Below are 14,082 nucleotides of genomic sequence, written 5' to 3'. Positions count from 1 at the left end.
TCCTCCTTGCAAAACAGCTCGAGCTCAGTGAGGTTGGATGGAGAGCATTTGTGAACAGCAGTTTTTTAGTTCTTTCCACAGATTCTCGATTGGATTCAGGTCTGGACTTTGACTTGGCCATTCTAACACCTGGATATGTTTATTTGTGAACCATTCCATTGTAGATTTTGCTTTATGTTTTGGATCATTGTCTTGTTGGAAGACAAATCTCCGTCCCAGTCTCAGGTCTTTTGCAGACTCCATCAGGTTTTCTTCCTGAATGGTCCTGTATTTGGCTCCATCCATCTTTCCATCAATTTTAACCATCTTCCCTGTCCCTGCTGAAGAAAAGCAGCCCCAAACCATGATGCTGCCACCACCATGTTTGACACTGGGGATGGTGTGTTCAGGGTGATGAGCTGTGTTGCTTTTACGCCAAACATAACATTTTGCATTGTTGCCACAGTCTTCTCCTTGTATGAGCTGAAAGTTTAGAGGGACGGCCAGGTCTTGGTAGATTTGCAGTGGTCTGATACTCCTTCCATTTCAATATTATCGCTTGCACAGTGCTCCTTGGGATGTTTAAAGCTTGGGAAATCTTTTTGTATTCAAATTCCGGCTTTAAACTTCTCCACAACAGTATCTCGGACCTGCCTGGTGTGTTCCTTGTTCTTCATGATGCTCTCTGCGCTTTAAACGGACCTCTGAGACTATCACAGTGCAGGTGCATTTATACGGAGACTTGATTACACACAGGTGGATTCTATTTATCATCATTAGTCATTTAGGTCAACATTGGATCATTCAGAGATCCTCACTGAACTTCTGTAGAGAGTTTGCTGCACTGAAAGTAGAGGGGCTGAATAATTTTGCACGCCCAATTTTTTTATTTGTTGAAGAAGTTTGAGATATCCAATAAATTTCGTTCTTCACAAAAAATTACAGTTTTATATCTTTATGTTTGAAGCCTGAAATGTGGCAAAAGGTCGCAAAGTTCAAGGGGGCCGAATACTTTCGCAAGGCACTGTATCTCTATCAAAACATTATTATATTATATTATATTATATTATATTATATTATATTATATTATATTATATTATATTATATTATCTTGTTATATTATATTATATTATATTATATTATATTATATTATATTATATTATATTATATTATATATATTATATTTATTATAGTTAAAATGGGTGCATAAGATTTCTTCTTTATCCTCTCATTACAGTATTCCAAAGCTGGATTCAGATGGTGATGAAAGGTATACATCCTGCATTTACTTTCTAACAAATTCTATTTTAAATGTGTGTGATCATGTCATTTAAATGTTTTCGTTTATATATATTTTTTTCTGATAGGATTCAATTTGTGTTGAAATGTAATAAGACAATGCTGCATCCTGAATACCAACCTCCTGCATATTTATATGCGTGTGTATGTACTAGAGCATTGTTTCCTACAGCACGTTTTTCCCCTGTGGGTTGTGGAGGGTTGTCATCTTTTCTCTGATTGCCTGTGTGGTTTTTGTAATAACCTGTAATAAGTCCCAAATCTAGTCCCAATCAAGCAGTGTGTGCTCAGCTGCAGTCTTACTCTTACCTTCTATCTTGTCCATTCAACAATACAATGTAGGATTTTAGAAAAGCTAGGTTAGAAACACTCCTAACCTTTTTGTCTGCTATAGAATTATGTCTGGCAGCCTGAAAAAAATGCCTTTAAACTGTGAAATTTTCAATTAACTCTGAAAGCATAACCCTTCCTTTTTTTTCCATGGATGTCAAAAGTAAAGTTATTGAATTTTAAAACCTGGGAGAATTTTGTTGATATTTTGACAGCCAGTGGTTCATTATAAATTGAATCGATTAAGCCTAAAGTGCAAGATGTATGAGGAAATCCATTTAAAGGTAGCAAGGTTTGGCATATATTTAAACTGACTATAATTACCACCATGTTTGTTAAATTGACACATTACCCAGCATGTAAACAAATAACTTGTAAACAGTAAACAAATTAGGTGAACATTTATGTCAAGCAAAGTAACACTGAGGTCGAATATATTTTGTTAAAATCTGACACTTGACTTGTTTTTTTTAAACCACAATTCATTCATTCCTGAGATCAGTAATAGCCAATTCTGATTTATTTTGCCGAGTGTGTGTGTCTGAATGTACAGTGTGTGTGTGTGTGTGTGTGTGTGTGTGTGTGTGTGTGTGTGTGTGTGTGTGTGTGTGTGTGTGTGTGTGTTTAGGTGCACGTATTCTTGCACACTGTGCCTCTTTCAAATGTGTGTGTTTTGCCTTTCTCATAAACTAAGCAAGAATAGCAGCCAAGGACAAATATCATTTTACTCTTGGCTGCATGCTGGCTGTATGACATTTTAAATCAACAGGGCTTCTGAACAAGGACAATTCTCAATGCATTGCATTTTCAGTATTGTGCTTAACCATATATTATTATGATCAGTATAAATTGTTTTCTGTGAAGGAAAAGATATATAGATAAATATGAAGCACAACTTTTCTCATCTTGACCTGATACATGGTCTTTCAGTGTAATTATGGTGTGTGTGTGTGTGTGTGTGTGTGTATGTGTGTGTGTGTATGTGTGTGTGTGTATGTGTGTGTGTGTGTGTGTGTGTGTGCGTGTGTGTGTGGGCCTGTGTGTGTGTGTGCACGTGCGCACAATTTTATTTTCAGTCCAGATGTCTCCAGTGATGACGAATTCCGGTATGTATAAATACACTCTCACAGGTAAACACACAAGTAATGCAATTCATCTATAAAGGTTTTAAGTAGAATCAATAGATACAAATTTTAAGGGGTTTGATGAGCGCTGCCTCTTTTACTGTCTGAGTAAATCGTCCCTATACTTCATGTCTACCATACAATATAAAACATTAATTTGATGAGTAGAGTTTTGATTGCCTTGTATGTTCAGAAAGGCAGAAATTTATTTCAAAACATTAAATACAATTATATTTAGAAACAATTTACAATTGTAGACTACTATTGTTTTTTTTTTTTACATTCATGTGTAAAAAGAAAAAAGCCTACAGTCACATTTATGTTATTTACCACTATAATCAAAGTTATTTAACATTTCAGTACAAAGAAATTTCAAAGGCGGTATATATTTTATATTAAAATCCCAGCAGGTTGAATGAGAGTTATCAGTTTTCCTTCCACCTCCTGAAAACACACCAGCAGGTGGTTTTGGCTATGCCGAATTGGCATTAAGTATATGTGCATTGAACTGTGGAATGTATTGGCATCATATCCAGGGAGTTTTTCCCTGACATTTTTACATCTGGATTGCTCATTAAGGATAACTTTTAACGGAATCATTTATTTGTTTAAAAGTTTGATTCTCAATCTTTTTATTTCTTTCAAGCTCCTTTGTGACAATGTCCATTGTTTAAGTGCTATAAAATTGAATTGACTTGATTTGATTTGATTCGAACTGGACTGAACTGAACTGGACTGGATTGAACTGAGTGTGAATCCAGTACAGCCATGAACAGTATAAAGCAGCTACTGAAAATAAAAGCAACAACCCTTCATTCAATCAATCAGTCATTCAAAATCAATCAATAAATCAGTCAGTCAGTCAGTCAAGCTTTCAAAAAATTAATCAGCTAATAAACTAACCATTCAATCAATAATCAGTCAATTAATCACGTAATTACCAGTGCATTCTTACTGAGATAAGTCATAAAAATGTTAACACTTGGCATTAATTTTAGTTATGAATGTTCATTAACAGTGTGCCTTTTAAACCTGAAGTGAAACCTACACTACTGCCATTTGTAGATAGGCAACATAATAATTATTTATATAGTATAACCACTTATTCCACAACAAATATATTGCTCTGTAAGTATGTATTTAATTATACACTTTTCACAATTTAAACTGCAGCATGTTAGTGATAAAATAGCCTCTATTTTTCTCTCTCTCTCTCTCTCTCTCTCTCTCTCTCTCTCTCTCTCTCTCTCTCTCTCTCTCTCTCTCTCTCTCTCTCTCTCTCTCTCTCTCTCTCTCTCTCTCTCTCTCTCTCTCTCTCTCTCTCTAACAGGAAAAGAGGTGCTGTTGCATACGCCTCCCAAAAGCCCTGGCTTCTTAATGCCTCTGTGGTAGAGAACATCACCTTTGAGATGCCTTTGATCAAACAAAGGTATCACTTGCATTAATATTTGTGGCAGTCATCCATTTTATATGTTCCCATTTAGCTTGTGAAAGTTTCATTTACCCTCTGCAGAGTCTCAGTTCCACATTTTATAGCTCACAAAGTCATAATGACATGTCTAGTATGTTTGTGTATTCGAGTGCTATTAGTGATGTCTGTGTGTTTAATTCTTTAACCGTGACTTTGTATTATGCATGTCTAAACCCAAAATTGATAAGCCATATGTTGCTTTTTATCTGCCTGGTACAACTGGCAGAGTTTTCTCTTATAAGTCCTCCAAATGGCATTTTCGAAAGACTCATTCAGGTTTATTATGGTGCTGTCAATAGCCTGTGCTTTTAATGGCCTGTCTTTCAGAAGACGTTAAGCAGTTTCCGGCCTTCTGTTGCTGCGGTAAAATTAAGCTTAAAGGAGCAATGTTTACCATGTCCTTTCTTCTCTATTCCTCTTTATCTGTCAGTCTGTCTCTTCTTTTATTATTCAGTATAGGTCACTCTGACTCATTTCTCACTCATCTGTGAATTGCTTTAACAAGCATGCAATCATGATTCAGAAATGCCCCCACCACCATTCCCTCTGTCTTGCTCTTTTGGTAAATATGCTGGCCTGGGTGCACACAAAAGATGTGACAAATCAGTCTGCCATTACGAGTGGTTTAAGTAAATATGCTAGAATTCACCCTCAACAACAGAATATTCAACTGTACTAGAGAAACTGCAGTCTATGATTTTGCTTTTCATTTCCTTGCTATTGTCACCATTTCTTATGTATTCATTTGTAACCTATTTGATTGTAAGATGGAAAACACATCAGTCAACAAACCATCATGCTGATGAAAATATGAGTTGTTAATTACAATAAATGCTGTTTTGCATGTATAACAGCACTGAGTGTGTTGTTTGTACAGGTATAAGACCGTGATCGAGGCATGCTCCCTGCAGCCGGATATTGACATCCTACCACAGGGGGACCAGACAGACATTGGTGAAAGGGTGATTGTTCTTTTAATCACAATTCTCACTTACACCTCTATCATGACAAATAAAGCTTCAGATTTAATACAAATCCTCTGCAGTAGTCAGGGTATTTTTCTAACAGAAATGTAAATGTGCAATCATAATATTGTTATATTGTTGCAATCTAATGCTTGTTGGAAGAGTTCAGTAATGCTGTACAGTAATAGTCTGCTTTTGTAGCTACATTCATAGTTTTCTATTTACTGCACAGAAATAACTCCTGATTTACAGACTTCACTGTATATTCTGTGATTTTATTTGCTGAGTTTTGTGTGTGCTTTATCACTCTCTCACTCTCTGTTTTTTTTCCATCACTCTCTGCTTTATGATTATAAAATGGACACATAAAACAGCTGTATTAACAGCCAGCAGCCCACTCAGAAAGCACTAAAGTAATCATGAAAAGCCGTCTTTGCCCTCATAAGCCCCTTGAACCATACTTGAGAGAACCACCTTTAACTGCAATTACAGCCTTAAGTCTTCTCAGATATGTCTGGATAAGCTATGCACATCTGGATCCCTATTTCTTGTTTATTTTTTCTGCACACAATTGTTCAAACTGTTGTCAGAATCAGATGCCATTTGTTTTGCCAGATATTCTCAAACAGATTGAGATAAAACCTTTGAATGTCCCATTCTTACACATCCAGGTTTTTGGTTTCAATCACTCTAATGTAGTTTTGGTTTTATGCTTAAGGTCATTGTCTTGTTGTAAGGCTAACATCAGTACTGGTATCAAGCCTTATGCAGATTAGGAAAGAGTTTCTTTTTGGATTTTTATTTGGGTTATTGTTGTCATTTGGTTGTTGTTGAACAGCTTCTCATATCTGAACTATGATTCTCTCCAACTTCTTTAGAATTTCTGATTGTTAAAATGTAGTTTAAGTAAGAAAAGTTTGATAATTGTCTACAAAATCTGATAAGGAGCATGTTACAAACAGTTTTAACAATCTTGGATAGTTATTGTCAGTCATATATCCTATGTGCTATAGAGGAATGGATATAAACATATTCAATCCTGTTCGTAAACAGAAACTGACTGATACAATATTCATGTTGATTCTGTATTAAATTAGATTTTTTCTAAAGAAATTTTCAACATATAGGGGCAACAAGACTTTAAAATATATAGAGAAGCTGTATAGTAAATAATATTAAGTGTCATTTTCCCAAATAAGAGGTTTACTATGCAGCCCATGTGGGTCTTCCTCAAAATGGTACCAAAGTTAATTTCTTTGTATACAGTAATATTGCAATTTTATTTCACAAACGGGTCGAAACATGTTACAGCTTGCATTGCTCCTGTGCAGAAAGCAAGGTCCTCTTCTTCTTTTGACTTCTCCCATTAGGGGTTGCTACAAAAGATTCTCCTTCTCCATACTATTATGTCCTCTACTTCTTCCTGTTTCAGACCAACTACCTGCATGTCTTTCCCCACCACATCCATAAACCTCCTCCTTGGCCTTTCTCTTTTCCTCCTTCCTGGTGGCTCCATCCTCAGCATTTTCCTATCGATATATCTCATGTTCCTCCTCTCCACATGTCCAAACCATCTCAATCTTGCCTCACTCAACTTGTCCCCAAAATGTCCTACATGTGCTGTTTCTCTAATTAACTCATTTCTAATCCTGTCCATCCTCGTTACTCCAAATGAAAATCTTAGCATCTTCGGCTCTGCCACCTCCAGCTCCGCTTCTTGTCATTCAGTCAATGCCACTGTCTTTAAACCCTACAGCATAGCAGGTCTCACCACAGTCCTATAAACTTTCCCTTTCACTCTAGCAGATACTCTTCTATCACAAATCACTCCTGCCACTCTTCTCCACCCACTCCACCCTGCCTGCACTCTTTTCTTCTCTTCTCTAACACACTCTCCATTACATTGCACTGTTGACCCCAGGTACCTAAACTCCTTGCAACTGCACCGCACCACTCCACTGCCCTCCCTCTTATTCACACACATGTACTCTGTCTTACTCCTACTGACTTTCATTCCTCTTCTCTCCAGCGCATACAGTGAGGAAAATAAGTATTTGAACACCCTGCTATTTTGCAAGTTCTCCCACTTAGAAATCATGGAGGGGTCTGGAATTGTCATCGTAGGTGCATGTCCACTGTGAGAGACATAATCTAAAAAAAAAATCCAGAAATCACAATATATGATTTTTTTAACTATTTATTTGTATGATACAGCTGCAAATAAGTATTTGAACACCTGAGAAAGTCAATTTTAATATTTGGTACAGTAGCCTTTGTTTGCAATTACAGAGGTCAAACGTTTCCTGTAGTTCTTCACCAGGTTTGCACACACTGCAGGAGGGATTTTGGCCCACTCCTCCACACAGATCTTCTCTAGATCAGTCAGGTTTCTGGCCTGTAGCTGAGAAACACAGAGTTTGAGCTCCCTCCAAAGATTCTCTATTGGGTTTAGGTCTGGAGACTGGCTAGGCCACACCAGAACCTTGATATTCTTCTTACAGAGCCACTCCTTGGTTATCCTGGCTGTGTGCTTCGGGTCATTGTCATGTTGAAAGACCCAGCCTCGACCCATCTTCAATGCTCTAACTGAGAGAAGGAGGTTGTTCCCCAAAATCTCGCAATACATGGCCCCGGTCATCTTCTCCTTAATACAGTGCATTCACCCTGTCCCATGTGCAGAAAAACACCCCCAAAGCATGATGCTACCACCCCCATGCTTCACAGTAGGGATGGTGTTCTTGGGATGGTACTCATCATTCTTCTTCCTCCAAACACGTTTAGTGGAATTATGACCCAAAAGTTCTATTTTGGTCTCATCTGACCACATGACTTTCTCCCATGACTCCTCTGGATCATCCAAATGGTCATTGGCAAACTTTAGACATGCCTGGACATGTGCTGGTTTAAGCAGGGGAACCTTCCGTGCCATGCATGATTTCAAACCATGACGTCTTAGTGTATTACCAACAGTAACCTTGGAAACGGTGGTCCCAGCTCTTTTCAGGTCATTGACCAGCTCCTTCTGTGTAGTTCTGGGCTGATTTCTCACCTTCCTTAGGATCATTGAGACCCCACGAGGTGAGATCTTGCATGGAGCCCCAGTCCGAGGGAGATTGACAGTCATGTTTAGCTTCTTCCATTTTCTAATGATTGCTCCAACAGTGGACTTTTTTTCACCAAGCTGCTTGGCAATTTCCCCGTAGCCCTTTCCAGCCTTGTGGAGGTGTACAATTTTGTCTCTAGTGTCTTTGGACAGCTCTTTGGTCTTGGCCATGTTAGTAGTTGGATTCTTACTGATTGTATGGGGTGGACAGGTGTCTTTATGCAGCTAACGACCTCAAACAGGTGCATCCAATTTAGGATAATAAATGTAGTGGAGGTGGACATTTTAAAGGCGGACTAACAGGTCTTTGAGGGTCAGAATTCTAGCTGATAGACAGGTGTTCAAATACTTATTTGCAGCTGTATCATACAAATAAATAGTTTAAAAATCATATATTGTGATTTCTGGATTTTTTTTTTAGATTATGTCTCTCACAGTGGACATGCACCTACGATGACAATTTCAGACCCCTCCATGATTTCTAAGTGGGAGAACTTGCAAAATAGCAGGGTGTTCAAATACTTATTTTCCTCACTGTATCTCCACCTCTCCATGCTTTTCTCAACCTGCTTCCTACTCTCATCACAATATCAGCCGCAAACATCATAGTCCATAGAGACTCCTGTCTGGCCTCATCCGTCAATCTTAGAGCTGATTCTTGATGCAATCCCATGCAGTAAGCAAGATTAACAAACATATTATTTGTTTCTCACTTGGTGTAAAAACCTGGGAAGGTGACCTAAGCTCTACTGTGAAGCTTTGGAAATACTCAGAAATCAGATGATCACTCCATGCCTCCTCACCCTACATCAGTAGTGTCAGTAATGCCCTTGTGGGTGAATGAACACAAATTCCCCCAGCCACACTGCAATATTTAGTAGAAAGCCTTCTCAGTGGAGTTGAGGTTATTATCAGAGCAAAGGGCTTAATATTGAATACCTATAACTTGAAAGCAGATACATGTATGTTTGGTCAGGTGCACATACTTTTTGCGATGTATGTAGATTAAAGCAAGTTAAAGTTATGTCTCATTGTTTCTTTGACGGTAAACCTTATTCCTCTCTTTTTAGGGAATCATCCTCTCTGGAGGCCAAAAGCAGCGTATCAGTGTGGCCCGTGCCCTCTATCAGACCACCAACGTGGTCTTCCTGGTAAATCTGAAATCAGTTATTTCAGAAAACTGCATGCATGATTAGATTAGAATGGGTTAATCATTAATAAGGCAGCACACAAAATAGTTCTTTGCATTCATAAAGGTATTACTTCAAGATTTTCTGAAAGGGAAATATAAATGCTTTTGTTTCCACATTTTTTTGGCCTAAAATTTATTAACTATTAAATATAATTAAAATTTATTCATAATTTCTTAGGAACTAGTCTTAGGAAGGAAAGTTTCTCAAGCTTGTTTATTGATTGGCATGGAAACCCTTCGCCTTTAAGGTTTCTTTAGAAGACAACCTGAAGAACACCTTAGAGCAGGGGTGGCCAACCCGCATGCGGCTCTTTGGCTGGTTTCATGCGGCTCTGACGTTCATATCGAAGTTTGTGTTTGTGTTTTATTTTTTTTATGTGCGTGTTCGCTTTGCTTGAGTTCAATACGGTATTTTTAAGACTTAAATGAGCTTGCCCCTACTGGGAAACTTTGCGGTATTTTCATCTCACGCACATGCGCATTTGACGAAAATACCGTATTCAACTGAAGCGAAGTGAACACGCACATAAAAAAAAAAAAAACGCAAACCAAGTCTGTGTTTTCTACCCTGAAACACGTAAAATCAAAGCATTGATCTGTTCTGACTGATACCCATGTGAAAGAATTGCTTCGAGTGGCAACAACGGAATACGAGACAGATTTGAAGGAGATTGTTCAAGGCAAGGATGCCAAAAGTCCCACTAAGTAACATGCATAGTAAAAGAAAAACGCTATTGTAAATTATTATATTTTTGTTTGTGTACTTGGTTAAACTAAGAGTTTGTGTGTGTGAGACAGTAAACACAATGTTCATTGTTGAAAATGACTTTCCTGTGGTCTTAGAACTGTAGGAGTCAATTTCTGTCATTATGTTGGTGTGTGACATTTACAATAAATCTGGCTGAGCAGAGGTGTGTGTGTGTGTGTGTGTGTGTGTGTGTGTGTGTGTGTGTGTGTGTGTGTGTGTGTGTGTGTGTGTGTGTGCATGCGCGTGCGTGTGTGTGTTAGAGGGATGGGGATGGGTGATGGGTGATGTTCATGTGTGCCCATGTGTATGATGTGGCTCTTTGCGGTAACACAGTAAAAAATGTGGCTCTCGGTCTCTGACTGGTTGGTCACCCCTGCCTAAGAGGTACTAAGTTTAACTGTGCGCAAATCTGCTTAGTAGATTTCAATGTAGTGTGAGGCAGGATTTTACTGCATTTTAATATTTTTTCAGGATGACCCATTCTCAGCACTGGACATCCATCTGAGTGATCATCTGATGCAGGAGGGTATTCTGAAACTGCTCCGGGAGGAGAAGAGAACCGTGGTGCTGGTCACCCACAAACTACAATATTTGCCTCATGCAGACTGGGTATTGGTTCAGTCCAATTGTATCTTTGATAATGGATGAAGATGTCTTGCTTATATTTATTTTATTTTTTTCTGTGTGACTTTTTCCAAAATTGATGCATTTTTTCAAAATGTTTGTTTCTAGGCTGCCCTAGACTGATTAGAGTCAACACACTCTTGCTCAGTGACAAGTATAACGAAAGGCTTGCTCCAACACTTATCTGCCTCCTTCTGTTTCAGTGATGGATAGCATTAGAGTTGTTTACCCTTCTACCAATGACTATAACTCAGCTCTTAATTTGACACAGCAGGGACCTTTTCTGTTTTCTATATCTACAGTACATCAATCATATCCTTTCCTATCACAGTATATTTGGACTAGTAAGACTGTCTGATTGAAAGCAATGTCTAATGGGTTGGATATCTGCTTGATCTGTTGATAGATTATTGCTATGAAGGATGGCACGATTCAGACAGAGGGCACACTAAAAGACATCCAGAAATCAGAACCTGAACTGTTTGAGCAGTGGAAAGCGCTCATGCACCGCCAGGACCGGGAATTCGAGAAGGTACTAATTCTCTGGAACAACTGCTCAATGGGAGCAACTGCACCATTCTAGATGAAAAAAGCAAAATAATTTTAGCAGATTTGACATGTTCATCTTCAGCCTTAATGCACAAGTCTGTTCTGTTTAGTCACAGCTTTCCTATTACAGCTGGGTTTTGATTCACAAGAAGCTTATAATGGGCGTAGTTATGACTATTTCTAAGAAGAGTTTTTGGGATGGACATACACACACACACACACACACACACACACACACACACACACACACACACACACACAGTGGTGTGGAAAAAGTGTTGATTTCTTGTTTTTTTGCATGTTTGTCTCACTTAAATATTTCAGATCATCAAACTAAATGAAATATAAGTAAAAGATAACACAAGTGAACACAACATGAAGTTTTTAAGTGAGGGTTTTTTATTATTGAGGGACAACAAAATCCAAAACTACATGGCCTTGTGTGAAAAAGTGTTTGCCCTCTGTTAAAACCGTGGTTTATTACACCTGAGTTCAATTTCTCTTGCCACACCCAGGCCTGATAACTGACACACCTGTTCGCAATCAAGAAATCTCTTAAATTAGGACCTGCCTGACAAAGTGAAGTAGCCCCAAAGGTCATCAAGAGCTAGACATCATGACAAGATCCAAAGAAATTCTGAAACAAATGAGAAAGAAAGTAATTGAGATCTATCAGTCTAGAAAAGGTTAAAAAAAAATTCTAAAGCTTTGGGACTCCAGTGAACCACAGTAAGATCCATTATTCACAAATGGCAAAAACATTGAACAGTGGAGAACCTTCCCAGGAGTGGCTGGCAAACCAAAATTACCCCAAGAGCTCAGTGACGACTCATCCAAGAGGTCACAAAAGACCCCACAACAACATCCAAAGAACTACAGGCCTCACTTGCCTCAGTTAAGGTCAGTGTTCATGACTCCACCATAAGAACAAGACTGGGCAAAAAGAACATAAAGGCTCATCTCTTTTATTTTTTTTTAGCAGAAAACATCTTGATGATCTCTAAGACTTTTGGAAAAAATACTCTGTGGACTGACAAGACAAAATTTGAACTTTTTGGAAGGTGTGTGTCCCATTACGTCTGCTGTAATAATAACACTGCATTTTAGAAAAAGAACATCATACCAACAGTAAAATATGGTGGTGGTAGTGTGATGGTCTGGGGCTGTTTTGCTGCTTTAGGATCTGGAAGACTTACTGTAATGAGTTCTGCTGTTTAACAAAAAATCCTGAAGGAGAATGTTTGGCCATCTGTTCATGACCTCACGCTGAAGCGATCTTGGATTCTGCAGCAGGGCAATGATCCAAAACACACCAGCAAGTCCACCTCTGAATGGCTGAAAAAAAAAAAACAAATGAAGACTTTGGAGTGGCCTAGTCAAAGTCCTGACCTGAATCCTATTGAGATGCTGTGGCATGACCTTAAAAAGGCGGTTCATGCTCGAAAACCCTTCAGTGTGGCTAAATTACAACAATTCTGCATAGATGAGTGAACCAACATTCCTCCACAGCACTGTAACAGACTCAATGCAATTAATAACATTCTTGAGTCGCCCAACCAGGTTTTGGGGGCAAACACTTTTTCACACAGGGCCATGTAGTTTGTTTTTGTTTTCCCTCAATAATTAAAACCTTTATTTAAAAACTACATGTTGTGTTCACTTGTGTTATCTTTTACTGATATTTTAATTAGTTTGATGATCTAAAACCTTAAAGTGTGACAAACATGCAAAAAAATAAGAAATCAGGAAGTAGAAAACACTTTTTCACACCACAACATACATATATATATATATATATATATATATATATATATATATATATATATATATATATATATATATATATATATATATATATATATATATATATATATATATATGTGTGTGTGCAAAGTGTCTATTTCATGGGTAAATAAGTACAAATGGCTGTGTTTAGGAGATTGTAGCAGAGAGTATGACGGTACTGGAAAGGAAGAACCTGAGAAGGGCCATGTACTCCAGAGAAGCACTGAAGACAGAGGAAGAAGAGGAAGGTAGGAGAAAACACATTAGTCTGTACTGGTATATGTCTGATGAACACTTCTCCATCTCTGTGCTGTCATTATGTGGTGTTCTTTTTTATGATCAGGTTGAAATTGTATTCTAGTAAGCCTACCTGCTGTGCACAGAGGCTTGGCTTAAATTATCTGTGAAGACAGCTTGCTTTCATGTTGTCACATCTTTATTTAAAGACATTCTCTCTACCTAACAGCCTGTTTAATGCCCTTCTGAACTGGCATCTTCCATTACTGCTCTAACTCAGCATTGTGTTTCACCTATGCGAGTCTAATGATCTTTGTGACCCATCTGTAGATCAAGGATGGAGGTCGCTGGGTGACTGCCAGGCACCTGGCATTCAGCCCAGCCATAGTAATCACTAACAGTGAATGTGTCAAATGGCAGTTTTATATATATATATATATATATATATATATATATATATATATATATATATATATATATATATATATATATATATATATATATAAGAGCAACCTATCACAGCATTGTTACATTGTTATTAGACCTTTCTTCTTTAAATGTATTTTTATTGCACAGTGAAGAATTATTTTCTTATAAAAAGTTTTATTTAAGGAATAAAAGCTGTAAGTGATATATATAACATTCTGCTCAGGCTCCATTCCAAGGACTGTTATTT

At 37.8% G+C, this 14,082-nt stretch overlaps 1 protein-coding gene across 3 annotated transcripts in view; it reads left to right on the top strand.

Moving 5' to 3' along the window:
- The window catches only part of abcc8 (ATP-binding cassette, sub-family C (CFTR/MRP), member 8), a 55,913-nt gene that overhangs the window by 28,114 nt on the left and 13,717 nt on the right, over positions 1 to 14,082 (top strand). For all 3 annotated transcript variants that reach the window (XM_083547478.1, XM_083547480.1, XM_083547479.1), the window contains exons 18-25: positions 1,217 to 1,249; positions 2,685 to 2,714; positions 4,063 to 4,161; positions 5,081 to 5,165; positions 9,342 to 9,422; positions 10,683 to 10,820; positions 11,242 to 11,367; positions 13,321 to 13,417. In XM_083547478.1, coding sequence (XP_083403604.1) covers positions 1,217 to 1,249; positions 2,685 to 2,714; positions 4,063 to 4,161; positions 5,081 to 5,165; positions 9,342 to 9,422; positions 10,683 to 10,820; positions 11,242 to 11,367; positions 13,321 to 13,417 — 689 coding nt within the window. The remainder of the gene's footprint in view (positions 1 to 1,216; positions 1,250 to 2,684; positions 2,715 to 4,062; positions 4,162 to 5,080; positions 5,166 to 9,341; positions 9,423 to 10,682; positions 10,821 to 11,241; positions 11,368 to 13,320; positions 13,418 to 14,082) is intronic.

This window comes from Silurus aristotelis (genome assembly GCF_946808225.1).
Source record: "Silurus aristotelis genome assembly, chromosome: 7".
In the NCBI taxonomy this organism is placed as follows: Eukaryota; Metazoa; Chordata; class Actinopteri; order Siluriformes; family Siluridae; genus Silurus; species Silurus aristotelis.
This window is presented reverse-complemented; position numbering and strand designations above follow the sequence as displayed.